Source organism: Nomascus leucogenys, chromosome 6 (genome assembly GCF_006542625.1).
Source record: "Nomascus leucogenys isolate Asia chromosome 6, Asia_NLE_v1, whole genome shotgun sequence".
Classification (NCBI taxonomy): Eukaryota; Metazoa; Chordata; class Mammalia; order Primates; family Hylobatidae; genus Nomascus; species Nomascus leucogenys.
Window position 1 is genome coordinate 88,123,855 of NC_044386.1, and position 22,684 is coordinate 88,146,538.

At 48.5% G+C, this 22,684-nt stretch overlaps 1 protein-coding gene across 1 annotated transcript in view; it reads right to left on the reverse strand.

Moving 5' to 3' along the window:
• Positions 1 to 302: 302 nt before the first annotated feature.
• ANP32A (acidic nuclear phosphoprotein 32 family member A) overlaps positions 303 to 22,684 on the reverse strand; it is a 41,956-nt gene continuing 19,574 nt past the window's right edge. The window contains exons 2-7 of the mRNA XM_003267149.3: positions 9,521 to 9,670; positions 9,163 to 9,285; positions 6,157 to 6,355; positions 4,710 to 4,807; positions 2,167 to 2,230; positions 303 to 1,899 (exon numbers count right to left, since the gene is read on the reverse strand). Coding sequence (XP_003267197.1) covers positions 1,838 to 1,899; positions 2,167 to 2,230; positions 4,710 to 4,807; positions 6,157 to 6,355; positions 9,163 to 9,285; positions 9,521 to 9,670 — 696 coding nt within the window. The 3' untranslated portion in view covers positions 303 to 1,837. The remainder of the gene's footprint in view (positions 1,900 to 2,166; positions 2,231 to 4,709; positions 4,808 to 6,156; positions 6,356 to 9,162; positions 9,286 to 9,520; positions 9,671 to 22,684) is intronic.

Here is a 22,684-nt window from a genome sequence, read left to right on the forward strand (position 1 = left end):
GCCTCATAAATGTTTTTAGCTTTTGGTCCAATGACTCTACTACTTCTAAGAGTTTGTACTAAGAAATCCACAAAAAGTATGAATAAGTAGTAATACAACAATATCCACTACAGGGGTAAGCTGGACATAACGAAAACATCTAACCATTTGGTTAGAATTAAGTAAATCAGAATATAGTTGATGGACTACTATGTAGCCATTTAAGATACATGCTTTTGAAAATTAAAGATACAGGGAAATTATTATAATACTGTTAAGTAAAGTAACAAAATAAAACACCATATGTAAACCTCTGGGTTTGCGAAATAATTTGTTTTATAAACATTCCTGAGTTTTCAACCATACATTCTTTTTACAATACGACAAACAAAACAATGAAAGATATTCAAAACAAGGTTCCAAGGTTGGCCCAACTTGATTGTTTGGGTACTTGTTTTTTTAGTAACTCTGTAACTTTCTTAAAGGAAGCTTTTAATGAAGATACACCACTGAGTCTTGCTTTAAGACCAAAAATATCCAAACATAGTATCACATTATATATATCTCATAAGAAAAGCTATTCGATCAGGTAACAAAAACGAAGCTTCCCCCTCACCTAGCAGTTCATCTGGAATGCATCTTGAAAAGATCAATGGCCTGTTGGACTCAAAGAAGCCATCCTCAAAAAAATTGTATAAAAAGATTTATTGAAATTTATCAATGACAAACAGACATAAAACTCAAAGTTTGGCTCTTCTGAGGGGCAGGAGAAAAACTGGTGCAGATGTTCTTTTATACAGATGAAACATGGGTTCAGAAATTACACGTCACTTCTAAAGCAACCAGAAGAGGGACACGAAAGCAAACCTGTACATTCACTAGGAATTTGCAGTCATTTCAGATTTCCACTAGGTAAGAAAATACAATTTTGCGTTAGTTTTTCCGTGCTCGGGTGTATGAAAAAAAAACCCAGCCGACATGCAGCAACGTCTCCAGCGCTTAGGTCTGTAAAAATGTTCTAAGCACAGAAGTACATGTGGAAGAATTCTCTCATCATTTTTTTGTAAAACAAAGCGTTCTAATATTTTACAGAACAAGATAGGACAGTTTTTTTTTTCTTTTAAAGAAGTTGAAGTTTGAGGGTGTGTTTCTTCTAATTTTAATTACCAAATCCATTTTCCTTGTAACTTAACACAACAAGCCTGCCGTTTTCAGCTCTCTGGCTCATAAGCGCTCAAGAGTAACATCAGAGTCCTCTTTGTAGAGCGAAGCCCACCACCATCTGTGAAGGGGGAAAAGGGATGAGAGATGGGGAATGTCCCCAGACCAGTGCCAAAATACGCCTTTAGGATGCTATTTACAAACCAGGGCGTTGGATGCCTCTAGCAGGCCCGAGAAAAGCAGGTATCATGTGAAGCAAAGCAAAAGATATGGCTGGTGCTCAGCCCCTCCTGGGCATTGAGTAACCAAACTGAGACCAGCCACAGCCTTCCACCCAACCCAAGAGACTTGGGAAATACCAGGAAACGTAAGAGAACTCCAAACCATCCTCTCTGAGAGTCAGAAACAAATGCTCACTTAGTGTGTACTTAGCTATCGCATTTACAGGGACAAAAACTGGACACAAAGAAAAAGTAGGGGGAAAAAATAAAGAGTGGCAGTAAAAATAGTATTTTATTCCACCCCCACCCGCCCTCCCTCCCCCCGCAACCCCCAGTACACTTTTCCCCTCTCGTTCCCACAGCAACGTTACAATCAGAAAAAAATAAGTTTCAGGGGGCAGGATTGGAGGGGGGGAGGGGATATGGGTAAAAACAGTCAAATCACAATAGGAATTTTTCAAAATAGGTTATTCCACTTAGTCATCATCTTCTCCCTCATCTTCAGGTTCTCGTTTTCGCTTCTGACCCCTTTCTTCTTCTGGAAAAGTAAGAAAGTGGCATTTAGATTAGTTATTAATCCCACCTCTTTAACTCAACCCACCCAATGAGAAGTCAGGGGACCCACGACTAGCAAGCTGTGCCATCCTTGGAAACCGAGGCAAGACATCTGCACAGCTGGAAGGGGAACCTGAGGCCTCTGACAGGAGTGTCCTGCCCACTGCCGGGGGCCTCAGAGTCTAAGCAATCTAAGGCCAAAGTGAAAGGGCCAGGCTGCTACCAGCTGAGAGTAAAAAGACTGCCATACCACCAAGCTCTTCTTCATCTTCCTCGTCATCTACCTCTCCATCGTTATAACCTTCTTCATCCTCCTAGGAGAAAGGACAGACACCAGAACATTAGAAATGCCCCGCCTTGGGACATGCTGAGGAAGCCACACAGAGCACAAGAAGGCCGGGGTCACCCCCAGCCTCTCAGAGCCCCCACCAAGACTTGACATCTCGGGAGGAATGTAAAGCAGAGGTTCTTAATTTATTTCAGATCAAGGACCCATTGGGAAATCTGCAGAAAGCTGTGAACTCCTTCTCCAGAAAATGTCCGTATCATTTATAATATTTGCAAGCAGTTTCAGGGGGTTATGGATTCTAGGACCCAGGTTAAGCACTCTGATCTGAAGTCCCTGTAAGGCAGGCAGCTTTCCAGTCTGCACGTTCTCTGCGGAGAACAAGTTCCCGAGCAGGCTCCCTGACGTGCAAAGTAGGCCATCTTTTCCTGCATCTGTCCTCAATCTAGTTTTGGCTTCAAGGGAAGACCCCAGTTTCAGTAAATCCAGATTCTGTGGGCAAGTCCGACGTCACCCGACCCAGCCCCTTCCCTAGCTTGCAAACTTGGACCACCTGGAAGGGATGGGGAAGATAAATTCAAGACCCCCTGAGGACATCATTCCCAACCAGCTTGAGATTCAGCAAGGTGTATGACTTTCATTCTCAACACAGGGCCCTTGCTTTCCTCTGCTCCTGAAGGTATATGCAAGTTGAATATCTGCTTGTTAAACCCGGTTCCTGAAGTTTAAAAGAACTTGGTGACAGACTTCTTTTTTGTCAAGGGAAACATTCTTTTAAAATGTCACCAAAGACTTCCTTCATCAGTCTGTTTGCTAAGGTTCTGGTTTTTTTTTGCATGTATAAGCTCTCCTTTACTGAAAGCTGGAAATACACAGATGGTCAGTGAGATTATTTAAAAAACAAAAACAAACAAAAAAAACCCACAACGCCCCCCATCCCCACCCCCCCAAACCCCACATGCAATACTCCTGTGACAGGAAGGGGAAGATGAAACAGCTATTAGCCAATACAACTTACTGCTCTGTTCTAGGGGAACCTGTTTTACTAAGACTTTATTTTTAAAATACAATATTCTTTAGAGATGAGCCTAAGAGTCTAGACCTAGGGAGAAGACAAAGCCAGCAGCACAACTAAACAGAAACCAAGCTCATCTTGCCAGCTTTTTTTTGTTTTTTTTTTTGACTGAGTCTCGCTCTATTGCCCAGGCTGGAGTGCAGCGGTGCCATCTCAGCTCACTGCAACCTCCGCCTCCCGGGTTCAAGCGATTCTCGTGCCCCAGCCTCCTGTGTAGCTGGAATTACAGGTGTCCGTCAACATGCCTGGCTAATTTTTATATTTTTAGTAGAGATGGAGTATCACCATGTTGCCTAGGCTGGTCTCCAACTCCTGACCTCAAGTGATCCGCCCGCCTAGGCCTCCCAAAGTGTTAGGATTACGGGCGTGAGCCACCGCGCCTGGCCTCGGCTATTCTACTGTCATTGGCCTGTGTCTCTCAAGCCTGGGCCGGCTGGCTGGAACTGGAAGACACTATCTGAGTGAGTGGCAAGCGGATGTGTCTGCATCCTCCATTGAGGGAGACAGGAAACTGCGGGGGGAGTTGGGAGGGGACACAGGCACCTTGTCCACGCTATTGTCACTTTAAAACTCTCTAGTTCTAACTTTTGCAATTAGCAAGAGTTGATTTAGAATTCTGAGCAAGTCATAGAAAATGACTCTGCTACAGAGAGACTCAGAACACACAAACACAAAACCCAACACAGTGCCAGGAATCTGGAGGAGGGTGTGAACGCCTACAATAAGCAGTCAGACACTTACCCCTTGTCAGACACTGTCCTTAAGTATTTTACTTACACTTCACTTTATCCTCTTAACAACCCTGTGAGAAAGCTATCATGATCCCTATTTTACAGATGAAGAAATAGGCTCAGAAAGGTCAGGTGAATTGTCTGGGGACACACAGCTTGCGAGTGGTAGAGCTGGGACTCACCCCCTCACAGATCTTGTTAAAAAACTGGGAACCAGCCAATCTCTTTAGGAAAATGGCCAACTCCTGGTGCTCTATTTCCATAGTGTCACTCTCTGATTTGGGATCCAGCAGTGTTATCCTGCTACCTATCGGTTCAAGGCAGTCTTTGGTTTTCCCTAGCACAGTTTAAGTGCTCAATGAATATCTTAATTAGCATATGAAAGCAAAAAGCAGAAAATGGGGCCATGCATTCTGTATTTCTTCACATAGAAACAACGGCCAGGCTTACCCCAGCAGGTTCAGTCCCTGCCTCTAAAATCCTCTTCCCCTCTTCTGATCCAGGCTCCCCAGAGCTTGCTGCAAGTCTTGTGTCCCCAGAAACAGCCCAGTGAAAGGCTCTGAAATGGACTCACTTCACTACCCACGGCGGAGTGACTTTCCTAACCAGGGCTCCAGGGCTGCCAAGACTGATCACAGAGGCAGTCAGTGGGACTGCCTCAAAGGGGCAGACGGTGGCCCTGCCCAGCCCAGCCTCCTTACCTCCTCCTCTCCACTCACGTCCTCCTCTTCACCTTCCTCCTCCTCATCCTCGTCCTCCTCGTCTTCCACTACCTGAGCATCTTCATCATACTCCTCCTCTGTGCAATCGAAATGGGGAATGGAAACAGAACTAGTGGTGAGCTGGCTCCGCCCCCACATAGCACAGGCTCCTGTAGCGTCTTCAATGTGGGGCTCATGACCCTCCCACACCCACCTAAGCCCAAAGATGGAACACACTAACTCTCATGAAAACAGTGCTGACATAATTAAACACATCCTGAAGTCGTGCCAAAGATAAGCCCCCCTCACAAGTGTTATGAATGTGAAAGGCCCCTTCTGGAGGCCTCTCACACCGAGACCACCAGGAAATTGTCAGAGCACAGCAACAGGTTCCGGGGCCCGGGAAGGCGGCAAGGTCAATCAAACTCCTCAGGTTAAAGGTGAGAGATCTGAGGCACAGAGAGGACTGACTTGTTCAAGGTCACACATCGAGTCACTGGTTGAGCTGGGCCTAGGGGACCTGGTAGGGGGCCTGGTCCTGGGACTGCCAGTTTTGGCTCCTTTCTGCCGTATCATAAGATCCCCACCAAGGCAAACACGGTCTGTGAGTATCTTAAAAAACACTCCCAATCGAACAAGGAAAACCAAAATCCTGTATCTGAATTAATTAATCAGGCAAGTGTCTCCATTCTCAACTTTATCTGGCCACAAAGATGCATGGGAAAGCTGCACTGTGCTGGTGGCAAGGGAGAAGGGGAGGGAACAGGACGAAGAACTCCCTTCTTTTCCCTCCTTCCTTCCTGTAGGCCTCGACTGCACACCACACTGCAGGGAACCCAACAAGCGGCCTGCAGCCCTCCACTTCTCAGCACTTGGGGCTCCTGAGCACCTGAGCCTGGGCCCCTAGGTGTGGGGCTGTGGGCTGCAACCACCAGGGGGCCCCACAACCCCTCTAGCTCTGGACCTCCTCTCCACTACTGAATACCTAGATGGGAAAGGGGGGTCCTCCGGCCACACCCCCTTCTCTCTCTATCCCCTCCCTCCCTCCCTGGGAGAGTGTCTAAGTGCGGGTCACAGTACAGAAAGAATCCCACTCCCTGGGGGGCTTTGGAAAAGGGACAAAAATTGAAGTGGGGATTCAGTTGGATGGTTTTGAAGGAGTTATGCAGTTGGAGAATCTCGCGATATTTCCATGAGCATGGGACTCATGCTTTGTTCTTTTAGGGAAGTCAACCAATGAGACGGATCAGGGACTATGGAAAACAAAGCAGATGGCCCCACTCCCCTCCATAGCTTTGGAAGGAGGTAGCTACCAGACAGCGGGCCAGCCCTCAGTAGCTGGGTGGGGGCCTCCCAACACCCAGCCCACCCACCTCTGCAAAGCCAAGGAGGAGCCCCAAGGCCTCAGCTGCGCCCCTGCAGCCCTGGGCCGCCCCCTGTCACCCACCATCCTCATCCTCCTCCTCATCATCCAGGCCCTCCACGTAGCCCTCAGCATCCGAGTCAGGGGCCTCCTTGTCGTCCCGGTCATAGCCGTCGAGATATGTGAGTTGCGGGAGGAGCTTGAACACATTTTCTCGGTAGTCGTTCAGGTTGGTTACCTCGCAATTGAAAAGGTCTAAGCTCTTGAGGTTTTCTAACTTTTTCTGCAAGTGGAAAAATGAAGCCAACAGTAAGTGATTTGTGGGAGGAAGGTGGGGGAACAGCCCTAGCAAACAGGCAAGGATGCCATGAGATAGCATGGACAGACCACGACTTCCAGGTGATAAGGAAGCTTGGATTTGGCTCGGCTTAGCCACGGTGTTTGCCCAGACGTATCACCTGCAGTTTGTGGGCCTCAGTGTCTCCATCTGGAAAATGGGGGGTTGGACTGGAGGATCTTTGAAGCCTTATCCAATGTTAACACTTTTATTCTGCAATTACAGCTTGTCTTAACAGTGATCGACTTGAAATTAGCCTGGGGCTTTCTTGGTGCATGAGCCAAGAGGTTTGCTGCCTCTCCCTGAGACTAAGGAGCCAGAGGGAAACCAAAAGGCAACTTGAACTAACAAACTAACTCCTTCTGCATCTGATAATGATGATGATGAGGGCAGTTAACATAGCACTTCATGTACTGAGTCACTTTATCTCACAACCCCTGTAAGGTGGAAATAATTATTAGTTCATTTCACATATGTGGAAATGGAGGGCACAGGATTTGGTAATTCATCAGGCAGCCCAACTTCAGACCTGTGCTCTTACTCTTTGAATACTGCCTGTCAAAAAAGGACAAGAGAAAAAAGCAATGGAGGATCCTGATTCTGTCCGTAGTATTTGACACGATGTGCTCTGTCAAAGCTTTACACCAGACGGGTTCTAGCCAATGTTATCCCTGTTTGATGGTAGAGGAAAGTGAGGCCCAGGAAGGGAAGGGTCATACTGCTTGCAAGTAACTGAGCTGCATTTTGACTTCCCACCTCACCCACCTTCGAGGCACCAGGTACAAAAAAATCCCATCCCAGGTTGAGTCCCCATTCCAAAGGGGGCCAGGTCTAACAAGGGAGTAAAACCACTGCTCCTTGGAGTCAATGTCGGGAGCTGGGTTGCTCTCTCTCTCTACGACCTTGCAGTTGAGACCTGGGTCATTCTCAGCAGAAGCCAAGGGCAGGGAGGAAGTCTTGACAGTGGTCTGTGTGGGCAAGCCCAGCACCCCCTACCAAAAGCAGCTTCCCGCCCCAGGAAGGTAAGGCAACACACACTGACAAGCAGGGGTGGGAAAAGCACTGAGACACGTGTGATCTGGGCAGGGGGCAGTGGAGAGTGTGAACGTGGATGTGCCTGAGTGCCTGATCCCTAATGGTGACCGAATCACAATGTTTTACAAGGATTTTATACACTCAATCCCCATACTTCACCCATATATAGAACTTCACAGACTTTTCCTTTTGTAATGACATTATAAAATCAAGACTTCCAGACAGATCAAAATAGTTTGGCTTTCTCCTAGACCAGTGGAAGGCCTGAAAAGAAGTTCTGTGGGAAGCACGTTCTACTAGTTGCCCCCAGTGCCATCGATGGACAGGTAAAGAGCTTGGAAAAGAAATGTCAGTGTCCTGTTCTGCCACATTGGCCACCAGCAAGTCCCGTGAGCATCCATGGAGAGCAAGGAGTGCCTTTTGGGACAGAAACCCTGAAAACTCCAGCCCAATCTGAGGGATACCCAATCTCCCCTATAAACCCAGAAGGGAAATTTGGCAAACGTGGCCAATTGTCCTCCTGGCCTTTCCCCGATTCTAAGATGCCTGGAGGTGCTGCTGCTGCTGCTTGTTTTTTTGCTGGAGACGGAGTCTCGCTCTGTCACCCAGGCTGGAGTGCAGTGACGCAATGTCAGCTCACTGCAACCTCTGCCTTCCAGGTTCAAGCGATTCTCCTGCCTCGGCCTCCCGAGTGGCTGGGACTACAGGCGTGTGCCACCACGCCGGGCTAATTTTTATATTTTTAGTAGAGATGGGGTGTCACCATGTTGGCCAGGCTGGTCTCAAACTCCTGACCTCAGGTGATCCACCTGCCTCGCCCTCTCAAAGTGCTGGGATTAAAGGTGTGAGCTACCATGCCCGGCCTAATGAGGTGACTCTTATATGTACATTCACAACAGGTGTATTTACTTCATGTGGTAGTAATTCCTATTCCAAAAGAGTTGTTTTCAGTGACACATCTTACAGTTGATTTCCTTAAAATCAAAGGAATACAGCAAATCAGATCCTGGTAATATAGAAAGCGTTGTTCTGAACATGACCTGCCCCTTTCTGGCTGGTAAGTCAGTGAAGCTTAGGGGATGTCTATCTCTACAAGGACGAGCAGAGGAGCTAGAAATGCTACCCAGGCCCCTGAGAGCCTGTTCACTATCGCACCAAGGACTGGTGACCAGGGGCCACTCTTCTCCACACCACGTTGAGGAAGGCCTGCCTGCACGAGGCTCTCACACCACACGGCTCTCAGTCTTTCCAGGGTTCTATGTCAGGAATGACTCATCTCCCACAGTTCTGGGGCCAGCGACCCATGGGGAAAACTGGAGTACACCTCCAGGGCCAGTTTAATTCTTGGATCACTCCTCCCTTCCCAAAAAGGGGCAACAAGCCATGCCCTGAACCTGAAGACATTACAGCTCAGGTTTCCAAAGCTGAGCAGAAACTGAGTGGAAAAGCAGGAGACCAGAAATTGAAACTAGGGTTCTACCCTACCTATACAATAGCTGCCCATTCTGTCTGTGTGACCTTGGTCAAGGTATTTAACTTCTCTGGGCCTCAGTTTCTCTATGGACTCAGCAGAAACAATAGCTCAATTCTATCTCATAGCACATCATAAGAGTAAAAAAAATTAAGTGGGAAAAAGACAAATGCAAAAGTAGTATTTGCTGATGCCAATTCCTCCCACCTCCTACCCCTGCAGGGAGGGGAGGGTCTGAATGACTTACCAGTGGCTCTATTGTGCTGAGGTCTTTAATTTTGTTGCCACTTAAATTTAGATGCGTGAGGTTCGGACACTTTTCTGCCAATACTTCCAGGCCCCCTGAGACTCTGTTATCGCTTAGTTCAAGCTAAATAAGGCAGGGAAAGAAAAAGCAGAAACAGCTTTTAAAATGAAGGCTATCGGCTCAGAGCTGCCCGGCTTTCCCCAGACGGGCAAGAAGGGAAAGCAGTCTCAGGGAATTGTCTGGCATGTTGGTGCAAGCACCTGGCTTTCCCTTCAATTACTCTATCTAAACACAGGTAATAACCCTTCCCCACTCCCCACCCCCGCCTCCCAGCACACACAGACTCCACTCTATTTACCTTCTTAAGTTTGTTTAACTTTGGTAAGTTTGCGATTGAGGTGAGGCCTACATTGATTGTACTTAAGAATTCCAGTTCTTCAAATTCATCTGTGAGGCCTTCGAGTTTGCCTTCATTCGACCGACTGTTGTCCAGGACAAGTTCTTTCACCTGAAAGAAGGCCCGACTGTGTGAGTGGGGGTGAGGAATGGGGCTGAAGCAGGGGGAGGGCGTTAGAAGACTCCTCGGAGGACAGGGAGACAGACGCAGGAAGCAGTCCGTCATTCCGTCACTTCTTCTAGCTTTCCGGATCACTGTGCTGCCAACGACCACAGGATGGATTTGCCCACCCTGACTTTTCTGCCTTTTCAACATCTGGGCGAGAGGAGGCCTGTGGTGAGCCAAGCTGCAGAACCAGGGGGCCACTCCAGACAGGGGCCTTGGCTGTACCGCAGAAGACAAACCCAGTAAGCCCTGATGCCTTTGCAAGGTTGGTGGTCTCATTCCAACCCTGCTCTCGCATTCTCCCAAAACCCACATGCACCAGCCACAGCGTTGTTAGGGACTTCTGGGCCTTGCCCCGCCACCCCAATGCCCCCATGAGACCCCCACAAGCCCACTTGCTTTCACCCACTCCTGCCATCACAGCAGAGCCTGCCCCTGTAGCTGGCATTCACATGGCAGTACCCATGTGGCCTGTCCCGAGGCAGGGGCAGCAGACCAGGGGCTCCTCCAGCTCTCCCACCTCTAGCCTAGCACTGTCCAACAGAACTTCCTTCAAGGATGGAAACAGTCTGTACTGTCCAAGACAGGGGCCACTAGCCACATGTGGCCACAGAGTGCGGCCAGTGAGAATAAGGAATGGAGCTTTTAATTCTATTTAATTTCAATTAATTTAAGTGTAAACAGACACAGGTAACTATTATATTGGATAGCACAGCTCTAGACTTTGCTCTTCATGGTCCAGCATAGATGTGGAAGGAGAATGGAAACCCACAAACTTAGGATGGGCCCATAATGAAATGCTGAGATCTGTCTCAAAGTCTGTCCTTGGAGGCACCTCTGTGGCCCTGTCTTTTTCCCCACTCAGCTCCCTTACCCACAATTTGGGTCCTAAATCCTTTATTTCTAATGAGGTAGAAAGAACGAATAAAAAGCCATCCTCTCACAGGGTTGTTAAGAGGTAGGCTTAGCTGAAGGTGAAACTGCAGGTTCTAATGAAGAAGGCAGAAAGATAGGCCGAGCAAGAGTAACCAGGTCGCAGGCACGAAATGACCCTGGGAGTAAGCAAAGGAGACCCGGCGCGTGGCCCTCCAGGCAGCTGGCCCAGAGTTCTCCTTCCTGCCCCAGAGCAGCCAGCGTCTGGGAAACCTGGCCTCTCTGGACTGGAAGACACCTTAAAGGTGATCCCTGGCTGCACCTGGTATCTCAAAGAGTCCCTTCAGCCCAGGACACAGCAGCCCAAGCTCCCTGCAGGTGCCAGGAAACACTTTCCAATGTCGACCGGATTTGTTGCTTCCCTCCCTGGAACTTCCATCCACAGGCCCTGATTTCTCACCAATGGGTCACATGGCACAAGCCTGTCCTTCTCAACAGCAGTCCGGCATTGTTCAAAGGGTTGCTCCTGCCCCTCAGGGCCTTTTCTTCTCTTGGATAAGCAGCCAGGCTTTCTAACCTGTCCCTGTCCAGGGCCAGGGCTGCTCCTGCTCCTTTGAGCAGGCCAACATGCCTAGCTTCTTCCTTCTGGGCACAGAATGACCGGGTGCCCCTCTTACTCAGGCATCTCTGGGCCAAGTAGAGATATGGGGGAAGGGAGATGGAAACAGAGTCCACACGAGGCCTGCTATGCCCCTCCTCAGCCCCCTCTTGCCAGTGGGCAGAGCAGGGGAGCACTGGGGTACACATCTGGACCTCAGAGTCCTGCAGGGCCCTGCAACTGCCCTGCCTTCATTCTTCACTGGTGGGTGGAGGCGTGCCGCTCCGCCCGGGACAGCAGCAATTTGTGGGTTTCATCTAGCACAGCCTACAGAGTGGGAGAGCCAGGGAGCGTAGCCCTCTCCTGGAGCTCAGGAGCTCTCAGCCTAGGAAATGGTCACCAAAGCCCACCTTCCTGTTGGGTCTGGGAGGGGGAGGTTCAGTCCTTTCCCACCCCCTCAGTCCCTGAGATCCAGATGTCCAGGTCAAGCCACCTTCTCAAGGTCATGACAAGAGTGCCTGGGAATAAATCCTGTGAGGCCTTCTGCCCTAGGGCAGGAAAGCAGCATAGAGCCAGGAAGCCAGGCCTTAGGGGACCAGTGCAGACGGAGGGAGAGTAACTGTATTGGGGGAGGGGAGCCATCTCCTTCGTTTGCAGTAAACACTGGAGTCTCATGGCCCACAGTCTTCTTTAGTAATTGGTTTCCTTGGAAGGCCTGGGAATTCTTGAAGCTCCACCAAAGCAAAGCAAATATGAGAAGAGATTCCAGTCTACCCTTAAAGACTGCAGACATGCGGTTTTTCTAGACAGGTCAATGGCTTCTCCTTACTGCCGTTCGCCGAGGAGAGGAGGGCCTCAGAGAGCAGTGCTGGGGAGCCCAGGGAATTCGTCCAGGAAGTCGGCCTTCTTCCTGGAGAGGAACAGTGCTGCCTGCCACCCCTGCCCACAGCCCAAGGGGCTACTGCTGGGGCAGGCTGCCTAGGAATGCTACAGATAGACATAGGTTTCGGAGTCCTGACGAGGCCAGTCCCCGGCTCCTACCACCACACCAAAACTGGGGCTGCTCCTCTGGAGGACAATACTCAAGCAACCACTATTAATGCTTTTATTAAAAATAATCATCATATCTTTCTCAAGCACTCGCTAGGCACACTCTAGGTGCTTCATACACAGTCTCGTTTAATCCCCATAACCACTCCTTGGGGTGTGTTCTCTCCGTTTTAAAGGCATATCCGAACTGCTTATCCTAAAATCCCAAAAGAAGGTCACAGGACGGTGGGTGTCTACTGCACTCAGGTGGCTGGTGTTAGCCACAAGATGAGGAGGGGCCCCTGATGGTTTCTTGGGACTCTCCCCAGACCCCCAAGTCAATTCTATAAGTTCTTGGCTGTGTTGGGGCTCAGAACACAATACCCAAATGTAAGGGGCTTTGGCGTGCTGGATACTTTGAACTAAAGGAGATTGGAAGGCCTCAGAAGCAAGCTCTGTTAATTTCTCCTGCCCTCCTGTCTCTCACCCTGTCTCCCCAGAAGTCACAGAATCCAGAACTTCTCTTCCCCAAGGCAGGTCACAGAAACTAGAATTCCTCTCTCCCAAAGCAAAGCCGAGAAAGGTTACTCTCTCCTGTCCCTTCTCCCTTGAAGACCCTCATTCCAGAGAGGTCCTGCCCCATATCTAGGAGGAAGGAATGCTACACAGAGAGGCCACAAAGAATCCGAACAGACAGGCCTTGCTGGGTTCCCTCTCAGCCTACACCCCTTTGTCCAGTCCCATTTCTTCATGGCTGTCTATTCTTCATCAAACCTAAGTATAAAAATAGGCAGTTTCCCTGGGTCTTTGGGTCTTCTTCTCTGAAGGTTCTCATGTCACTTACAACTTTGATTAAATAAATTTGTTACGCTTTTCTTTTGTTAGCCTTTCTTTTGTTGTAAGTGTTGGCCATGACTCTTATGATGGGTGAGGAAAGGGATCACACCTTCCTGCCCCTACAGCTGTAACTGTTTCTTTTCAGCTCCTCTTCTAACTGTTCCACCAGCCAGGTGGGCACCACCCCCAGAGGTCTTTGCTCTGGTTACACATCCTTAGCAACCAAAGCACAGAGCCTAACCCTGCCCTGGCTCAGATGATGCTGCAGGAGGGGGCAAGAATAAAGAGAGGGGCCTGGGACCCTACTCTTCCCCAAATAGCAAGAGGTTGCTTCCATTCCCTTGGGAAATCCCCATCGTTTTAAAGGTAGTATCTTCGGAATCCCCACTGTTTCTCCATTTCCTCCCTGGTTGGTTTCAGCACCGTGCAGGGTGAGATCACAGAGGAGAGGGAGGGGACAGGGCTTAGACCTGAGGTTGCTGATACCACCAAAAAGCCCAAACCACATGGGGGAAAGACCCACTGCTTCGTCATGAGGTGAAGAGGGGTCCCAATGAGAGCAGCAGGTGAGCTGTGAAGTATCTGAAATGCACCAAACAGGACAAAACAAAAATGTCAGCCTAACAGCTGCCTGTGAAAGACATCCCATCCCCTTCCTTGCCTGCCTCCATGAGGGCCACACTTTCCTAGTGCTCCAGTTTCAAAGCCTAGACCCACCCCTGAACTCTTGTTACAATACCAACCCATTTCCTCTGTACTTGGTTCTAACCCTTCCATGCAAAGAGAACATCCCTTTTCCATCCAGGGTGTGTTCTGCTTTAAAAAGAAAAAAAAAAAAAAAATCAAGGCCCACTTCCCCTGCCAAGTCCTGGGTGTGAGTGAAGTGCAAAGTTAAAATTAAACGGAAAATTTGTACTTTTGTAGACTTTTCCCCAATTCCACTGACCATTTAAAAATATCCAAATGTGGTTACTCTACCTAGTTGAACTGAAATTACTCTGCTTGTATCAGAAGCTTTTCCAACACCCTGAAGAGAAACCTACACAGGACCCCAATGCTTCATTCCTCAAGTGAACACCTAAAAGGGGCCCTCGTATTCATAAGAGAGGTCAGTGAGAAGGCAATGAAGGTTCCCAAGATGTCAGATTGCTGGGGGTCCTGTACTTCCTGAAAAACTTGTCCCCAAAGCAAAGACCTGTCAGTCATTTTTCACCAATGGGACCTGAAAATTCCATGATAAACACAAATACGTTATTACTCTAAGGAACAATTTGCTGTTTAAAACTGAAATCTTGTCTTTACAGATCTCTCAAATTTGGCCTTTCCCCTCTGTTCCCAACATTGCAGCACTGGTCACTGTCACCTCAAGTCACTTCAAGCCTGCTTTTGCCTCCAAACCAGGTCTCTATGACTGTGAGGATGGAAGTGGTCAAGAGGCAGCCTGGATTACTGGGAACAGGCCTCGACCTAGAGGGCAAGGACCCAACTGGCTCAATGATCTCAGCTCTCTCCCCCAGGCCTCAGGCTTCTGCCTCTGTAGAAAGGGGATGATGAGATCTGTTTAACCTATAAAGAGTAAACTCCAGCCTGGAAAACATTCCTGGCTTCTCACTGCCTTGGGAAAAATTCATGTTCCTACACATGACCTCCAAGGTTCTCCATTCTTGGAGCTCCCTCCTCTTCATCCAACCTTAGCACTCCCAATCTCTCACTCTTACCCTACAAATCCAGTTCCCCTCCCAGGAACCCTTCTCCAACTCAGCTCTGTGCATCCTGGGGCACCAAGGGCAGCTGCTGCATGAATCATTTAATCGTGTATTAAGCATCCGATCCTCCTAGAGGTCAGGGACTGTCCTCCGTAATCAGCCTACCAGGGAGCGGAGACCAGAGCAACTGCTTAACAAATGTCCTGTTTATTGCGCCAGGTATAACATTAGGTGCTGGGAATATAGAGTTGAGTCAAACTGTCATGAAACATATTCAACAGTACGACGAATAAATGTTGAATGAACTCTATCTTGTATAAACACCAGTGGTTTCTTGGAGTCTTTCTTGTACCCAAGACAAGCATAAGCCCCTGAGAGGCAGGTCAGCTGTGCACACTCCCCCTGACCTGACTGACCCAGTGCTCTGCATGCAGGTCTCCAGCCCTCTCCACATGGGACACGCCCGCGACACTGTTGGCTGAGGGGACACGGAAGAAACAGTAAGCCAAGGTTGGGGTCCTTGCCAGCAAGAGGTGTGGTGGCCAGCTGGGAGGAGACAGCCACCGGTAAACAACTCAGTCCAGTGTGCCAGGTAGCAAGACTGGGGCCGGGCCATGGTGCATTCTTCAAATGCCTCTACCAGATAGAACAGGCATGCTAAAGGCAGATGAGGGGGACCCAGAAGGACCAACAGAGGAGATACACTATATCAAAAGCCAGGACTGGCTTACAGGGCCCAGCATAAAATGAAAAACACGGAGCCCCTTGCTTAAAAATTATTAAGAATTCCAAGACAGTGACAGCAGCGCATTAAACCAAGTGCATGCTGCACGGGTCACATGCCTGTGAAGCTGGCCCTGATTAAAGTGGACAGTTTGGGCCTGAAACAGAGCCCTTTGAAGGACAGGACCAGAGAGAAGGAAGCTTAGAGTAAGAACTGCTCCTTCTTTTTCTAGTACTTCCTGAGGCAACATGGAAAGCTGGACAGAAGGCAGGCTCTCGAGTCTGAGAGAACTGGCTCAAGTTCAATTTTTCTTCTTTTTAGCCCAGCTTACCTTTCTGAGCTTCCGTTTCCTTTAGTGACTATAATGTCCATCACCTAGGGTTGGATTAAATAAGAATGTACTTGGAGCATCCCCAGCTTGGAAAAAGCCACTTGCCTTCCCCTTTTTCCACAGCTATCTTTACTGTTGTGTACAGTCAAGGCACAAGAATGGAAACGAAGGGCAGGTTAGCAGATTTGAGTCAACTAAGCTGTCTGTACGGCTTCCTTACAGTAAATACGAGGCCTCTTAACCAGTTGGGGAACCAGGAATGGTGTGCTTAAAATCAACCCCTTTGGATTTTCACATCCACACCTTGTTTTGTTTTTCACACTAACCCTGACCACCTTGATTTTCTTTTCCTTCACGGAGCAATAATTCAATAAATATTTGTAGCTTTGGTTTCAACCTTGTCAGTCCCTGACCAATTTGGTTTTCAGGTTCCACTCTTTGCACACAAGAGAAGACTCATATCAAATTGACCCTGTGTTTTTTGGTGCTCGTGGGTTTTAAATAGGTCAGCTTTTAAATGGGCCATCCCCTGTTGCAGATCCCATTTCAGCTAGAAGGCCAAACTGTCTGAGACACCAAGGTTTTAGACTGGGGTGATAGATGCATGTGATTTTGTTGTTTTAACCATAAAATCGATGGTTTTGCCGAACAGCCAGTGTGGCAAAACCTGCAGAAATCAGTCAGGTTCCATGTTGGGGAAAAGTGAAAGCTCTGGCAGAAAAGTTAGACATTTTGAAAGCTAGCAGGGCCTTAGGGATCTCCTAGGCCACAGTGGCTTTCTACATTTTACACCGTGGCTCAGTACACACATTTTTATGTGTATATAGGCATACACAACTGAAAACAAAACTTAACACTTGCAATTACTTTCTTATGTTACTTAGAACAAAATATGTGTAACGTGACCTACAGTCTGCAAAACTCTGGTGTAGGTCAGTTTTCTTTTTTCAGAGGAAGAAGAAAGGTCCAAAGTTGGGCCCAGAGTCACTGTGAGCTGGGCGATTCATTTCCCTTCAGCACACACCACCACCAGGCATCAGAACTCACATCCCCAGTGGAAGACCATGGAATTAACAGATCACCCGTGTAGCTTTCAAGTTTCTGCTAACAGAAGGCTATTCTGCAGCCTCAACAGTAGTAGACCCAGATCTCCACACCTCTAGAAGATCTTTTAAAACCTTAACTAGGGGTAGAGTCCCCTATTACTACTTTAAAACAAACAAAAAATCTCCCCAAGAAAAAAGCATCCATGTCTCTGATTTTTTTTTGTTGTTTGTTTCCTACAATAGAGCTCTGAAGGCAGGCGGGGAGCACATGGCCCGGGGAAGTCGGTGACGCCATCCTTATTATTTTAGGGAGCCAAGGAACACAAGCTGAGGCGCGCTGCAGCGGTAATTAAGCTGTCTGCCAGGGCCCCGGCTCATAGACTAAGCCACCAGCGCGGGGAGGGCCCGCATTAACATAAACCCTGTGACTTGCTCCTGCACCGCCTGGAACCGGCTTCCTCTCTCTCCTCCCGCGGGTGTGAGAGGGACTTGGGTTTCTGCTTCACCAAAGCAGAGGAGCTGGTTCCACCGCAGATGTTCCTCCAGCCAGAAACACAGACTCACAGCAGTAGTCCGCAGGCTGGGGTGGCTGCAAGACCTGAGTTTTAGGCTTGCCAAATGGGCCTGTTTAGCTGGTGAATCCTAGCTGGGCCCCTCCCTGATATTGTTCCTTTGCTTCCTCCCCCTTAAACCTCCTTCCTACCTTCCAGCTGGTATAGACTCCACATCAAGGACCTGTCAGTTCTACCTCCTGCAGGAAGCCTTCCCTGACTGCCCAGCCTCTAGCCCAGGCCTGTCTAGTTTAAGAGCATGTATAGCTCTTAAAAGTGTTCACAGAGGAGCAGGAACTGTTTTGGGGTCTGAAGAAGGGAAGGAGGGGTTTTGGGTCTAGCTTTGCTGGGGGATGGGAGCTGCAGTGTGGAAAAGGGGAGATGAAGGTTTTAGAACTGGCAGGTTACATGACCCAGTGAAAATCTTACAGACTCGACTCTTTTTATTTTGAGACAGAGTTTTGTTCTTGTCACCTGAGCTGGAGTGCAGTGGCGTGATCTCGGCTCACTGCAACCTCTGCCACCCAGATTCAAGCAATTCTCTCGCCTCAGCTTCCCAAGTAGCTGGGATTACAGGTGCCCACCACCACGCCTGGCTAATTTTGTATTTTCAGGAAAGACGGGGTTTCACCATGTCGGTCAGGCTGGTCTTGAACTCCTGACCTCATGTGATCCACCTGCCTCCACCTCCCAAAGTGTTGGGATTACAGGCATGAGCCACCGCACCCAGCCGCAGACTCGACTCTTCTAAATGGTTGTTCCCTTCCTACCTTCAGTGGATGCTGGAAGACTGAAGAGGTAGGTGCTGGAGGACTGAAAAGGTAGGCACTGGAAGCAGAGTCCCAGCAGGTGGTGTGTGAACAGTAACCAGGGAAGAGAAGGAAAGGGGGCCAAGATGCACCAAGCTGTAGTGCACAGAATGCTTGTCAGGCACTCTGATGACCTGGGCTTTGGTCCGCCTTGCCGCTAACTTGCTGTGTGCTCTTTGGGAAGTCACTACCACTCCCTGGGCTTCTCCTAGTCCTCTAGTCCATACACTGGACAGTACAGCCTGAGTACAGAAATAAGGTCCCTCTAGTTTCAAAATTTTCTCGGTACATACACTTTGAGCCTGAGTGCCCACCCCACATCCAAACTCAGTCACTTTTCCCGAAAGAACGTGGCCAATTTCATGGGTCAAGGGGCCCAGGATTCATCACTGAAGGATGCCAGAAAGGAAATCTGGGACATGGGGCAGTTACCCTGGGTAATGAGTGAAATGGGAAACTCAATCATCTAATCTCTTAAAACATATCAGCACCCCCAAAATAAGTACAACTATATCAATTTGTAAAATTAATTACAACAAGTTTTTAAAAACCACACATCAGGATATAAAAACACCCTCCAGAGGCCCCGGGTGCTGGGTTCCGAATGTGGGAGTCCAGCATTGTCCCATCTGATGTCTATCCTCTCACAGGTCATTGAGTGGTCTCCAAGATGCCTGGGGTGGGAGGAGAGGAGAGACCAGGATCACCAATCACTACTCAGATCCATGAGCTGACAATTCGGTGATTCATAACACAAACCACAGCCGTTCTTGATCTTATTACAGAGCCACAGCACTGCACCCATGCAACAGAAAAGCCACAGAGAATGAAGACCAAGGCCTAGAGAGCAAGGAGGGTAAATCCTGCTCAATCTTCCTAAAACGCTGCTTTGATCACGTCACATCATGTCTCATTACTCCCCTGTCCAAAAGCTTTTAATGGCCACAGGGATCAAGTGCAAATCCAGAGTAGGATTCCCGGCCCCCACCCATCAGTGCTCCCTGGCAAAACCCCTGTGCTTCCTCCCATCTCAGCCCTCTGCTAGCCTCCCTGATGTGCAGCAAAAATAATGACATCACTTGGCGTTGCATGTTACAGTTTACAAAGTGCTTCCCAGCTCATAGACAATGGAAATTTTACCCCTTCTGTCCCTCCCAGGCAACCTGCCCCTGTCCACCAGGGTCCTGAATGCTGCTGAAGGCCAGTCATTCTTCCTCCTATTTCTCCCCCAACACAGCCTTGCTAAGGTCTGAGGTCTCAGTGCCACCCTGGTGCCCTCCCCCGAGGGGGTGGCTTTCAGTAAATGCTTGCTGAATGGCCAAACAGGCTAGGGGAGGGGTTGGGGTGTCGGTGGGGAATGGCTCTGGAGAATCATCTAGATTATAGAAGGCTAACCCTTTATTCACTTTCTGAGGCAAAGCTCCCCACTAAAACCACTCTTAGAAAAATCAACTGTCCCAGCTGACAGATACGGTTAATTCTGGCTGTGAAATCAGATTGGGAGATTGAAGCCCAGCTTGGCTGGGACGGCTTGTGGACTGTGGGAGCTGTCTGCTTAGGAAATCCCATTGGAGTCTTCGGGGAGCAGCCCAGGGTTTCTGCCTTGGAGTCCGGGATGGACCCTGAGTGGTGGAACTGTCAGCAAAATAGAAGTTAATTCATTTCCCCAGTGTTACTATTCAGAGACCCAGGAGCTGGCAATTCAAAGTTTCTGCCTATTCCAGCCCCCAGGATAATCCATCTAAGAAAACATGCCAATCAGACTCAGAGGCCAGGATACATCCCACAGCCGTGGTGTGAGTGTCTGCCCCATTTTCAGATAGCTTTTAAAAAATGCTTCAAAGAACTAAAGGACCTCGTCAATGCCACTTTTGGGGAACCACTGTATCTAATCCAACTTCCCTAGCAATTGACGAAGCTGGGTGGAAACTGACTCTGTGACTCACCCAAGGCTACACAGTTACTCCACTGTAGAATCGAACCTTAGGCCATTCTCTCGACTCCTAACTTAGGGCCCACGCCCTCAAAGTCACAGGACTCTCCATCCTCCTTGAAGCAAGAGGAAACAAAGGTAGAAAATAAAATTAGCTGTTAGGAAGAGCCCAGACCTGAGCTCAGTCCCTGCTCTCCCCTCCCACCTTCCACACATCCAGGCAGGGCTGCAAGTGGAGAAGAGGCAGGGAAAGCTAAATGGCCTCACAGACGAAACCTCGACCTTGGCCTCCTTCCCTGCCACCTCTATGCAAAATGACAGCAGCATCAGCAATGACAGAAGCAGAGCAAACGCCGCCTCGGCACTGAAGCCCTGTTGTCCAACCACCAATGGGAAATCGCTGATTTGGGCAGAAATGGGAACCAACCAAGCAGAAGAACCTAAGGCTGGGGCTGAAAGTTTTTTCTATCCAAGGCCACAAAACAAATTAGCCAGGGGCTACACATAAGAAGCAATTTAACATTAGTTATTTCTCCCTTAGACAAGTGTGAAATGTGCAGCTTCCTTAAATCTGTAAATGACACATGTATGGCAAAAAATATTAGTGATGGAAGTGCAAGAAATGCTAGCAGTATATGTTAACTCCATATTTCCAATTGGAAGGAGGATTAATAAAAGAAATGGAATGAGGGAAAGCAAGGAAGCTATGGGGAACTGAGGGGCTGCTGGAAGGAAGGGGAGAGGGAGAGACAGACACAGACACAGAAAGACACGACGAGGGAAGAAAGGCGTTAGAGGCTTCGCAGGTATTGCTGAACTTCCAGAGTTCCATCCTCTTCATCTGGGTTTGGTGGTAGAACTTTACCTACACTTGTTGTTTTTTAAAAAGAGTGCAGGTTGAGTTCATTGTTGTTCACAAGTCTATGGCTGCTTTAATCTCAAAATGCTAAAAAACAAAAACAAACCCCAAACCAAAAAACTATGAAGAAAGTCAGGGAGGGTCCACATGACTCGAGACAATGTAAAAAGGAACTTAATGATTTTAGTCTTCATCAGAGGCTCATGAAGGAGGCTTCTACCATGGCAGCCAATACAGATGAGCCATCGAAGGCTGTGCTGATAAGAACACGTGGGATGGACCAGGGCTCCTTGGTCAGGGTCCCAAAACACTCTGCACTGACAGGACTAGACCTGAAATTCCAAAATTTGAAGAACAAATTTGAGGAAGGCAACCAGAGTAGGAAAGCATCTGAAAACTGGGATACTAGAAGAACAATTGAAGGAACTAGTGATGTTTAGGCTTGAGGGTAGGGGAGACCATGATCACTATTTCTCTCCACTTATTTGAAGGAATGTCATGTGTTTATTGTGTTTTCCAGTGGTTCAAGAACTAAGATCAGAGTGCAGGAATCATAAAGAGACAGCTTTCTCCCCAGTGTACTTTGTAAGAAGGCCTCTAGATCATTATGGCTGTCTTGCAAAATAAGGGGCTGCTCTGAAAATTTGGGAGCTTCCTGTCCCTGTATGAATCAGAAGGCTGTAAGTGACTGTGGGCAAAGAGCTTCATACATAAAGAGTGCTGGATGCTTATTAGATGAATTAATAATATTGTATGATAAAGCCCTGCAAAGAGGGCTCTGAGTCTTTTCCTCTCTTAAAATGCTATGATTTGATTCTTTCTTCTTAAGCATTACTTGCTTTAGGACGCAGGCCCGATACAATCATTCAACAGTCCGTACAGAGTATTTACTACATGCCATGCCAGGTACTATGCTAGGCGTTAGAGATACCATGATAAACAAAACTAGTTGCCTGTCTCACAGATCTACATTCTAGCAGGGGAGCCAAAGAATAAACCAATAAACATATACACATGTATATAATATGTATGAATGCTGCAAAGAAAAAAAAAGGACAGAAAAGCACCAGGCGCGGTGGCTCACGCCTGTAATACCAGCACTTTGGGAAGCCGAGGCAGGCCGATCATGAGGTCAGGAGATCAAGACCATTCTGGCTAACACGGTGAAACCCCGATTCTACTAAAAATACAGAAAATTAGCCAGGTGTGGTGGCGGGCGCCTGTAGTCCCAGCTACTCGGGAGGCTGAGGCAGGAGAATGGCGTGAACCAGGGGAGCAGAGCTTGCAGTGAGCCGAGATCGCACCACTGCACTCCAGCCTCGGCGACAGAGCGAGACTCCGTCTCAAAAAAAAAAGAAAAGGACAGAAAAGCAATAGTGACAAGGGGCACTACTTTAGAAAGGGTAACCAGGAAGGCCTATCCAAAGTGAGCTTTCGGCAGAGGCGTAAGGCCAAGTCAACAACTAGGAAGGGCCTTCCAGACAGAAAGAAGGAACAGCCAGGGCAAAGACCCTGAGTGGGTGGCATGCTTGGCCCTACTGGGGAACAGCTAGGAAGCCAGGTGGGTACGAGAGAATTTGTGGAAGGGAAGGAAAGGAGGTGGCAGCATGAGATTGGGGTGGAGAGAAGGCTGCTGTTGGTTACACACCTTTACCCACAGGGGA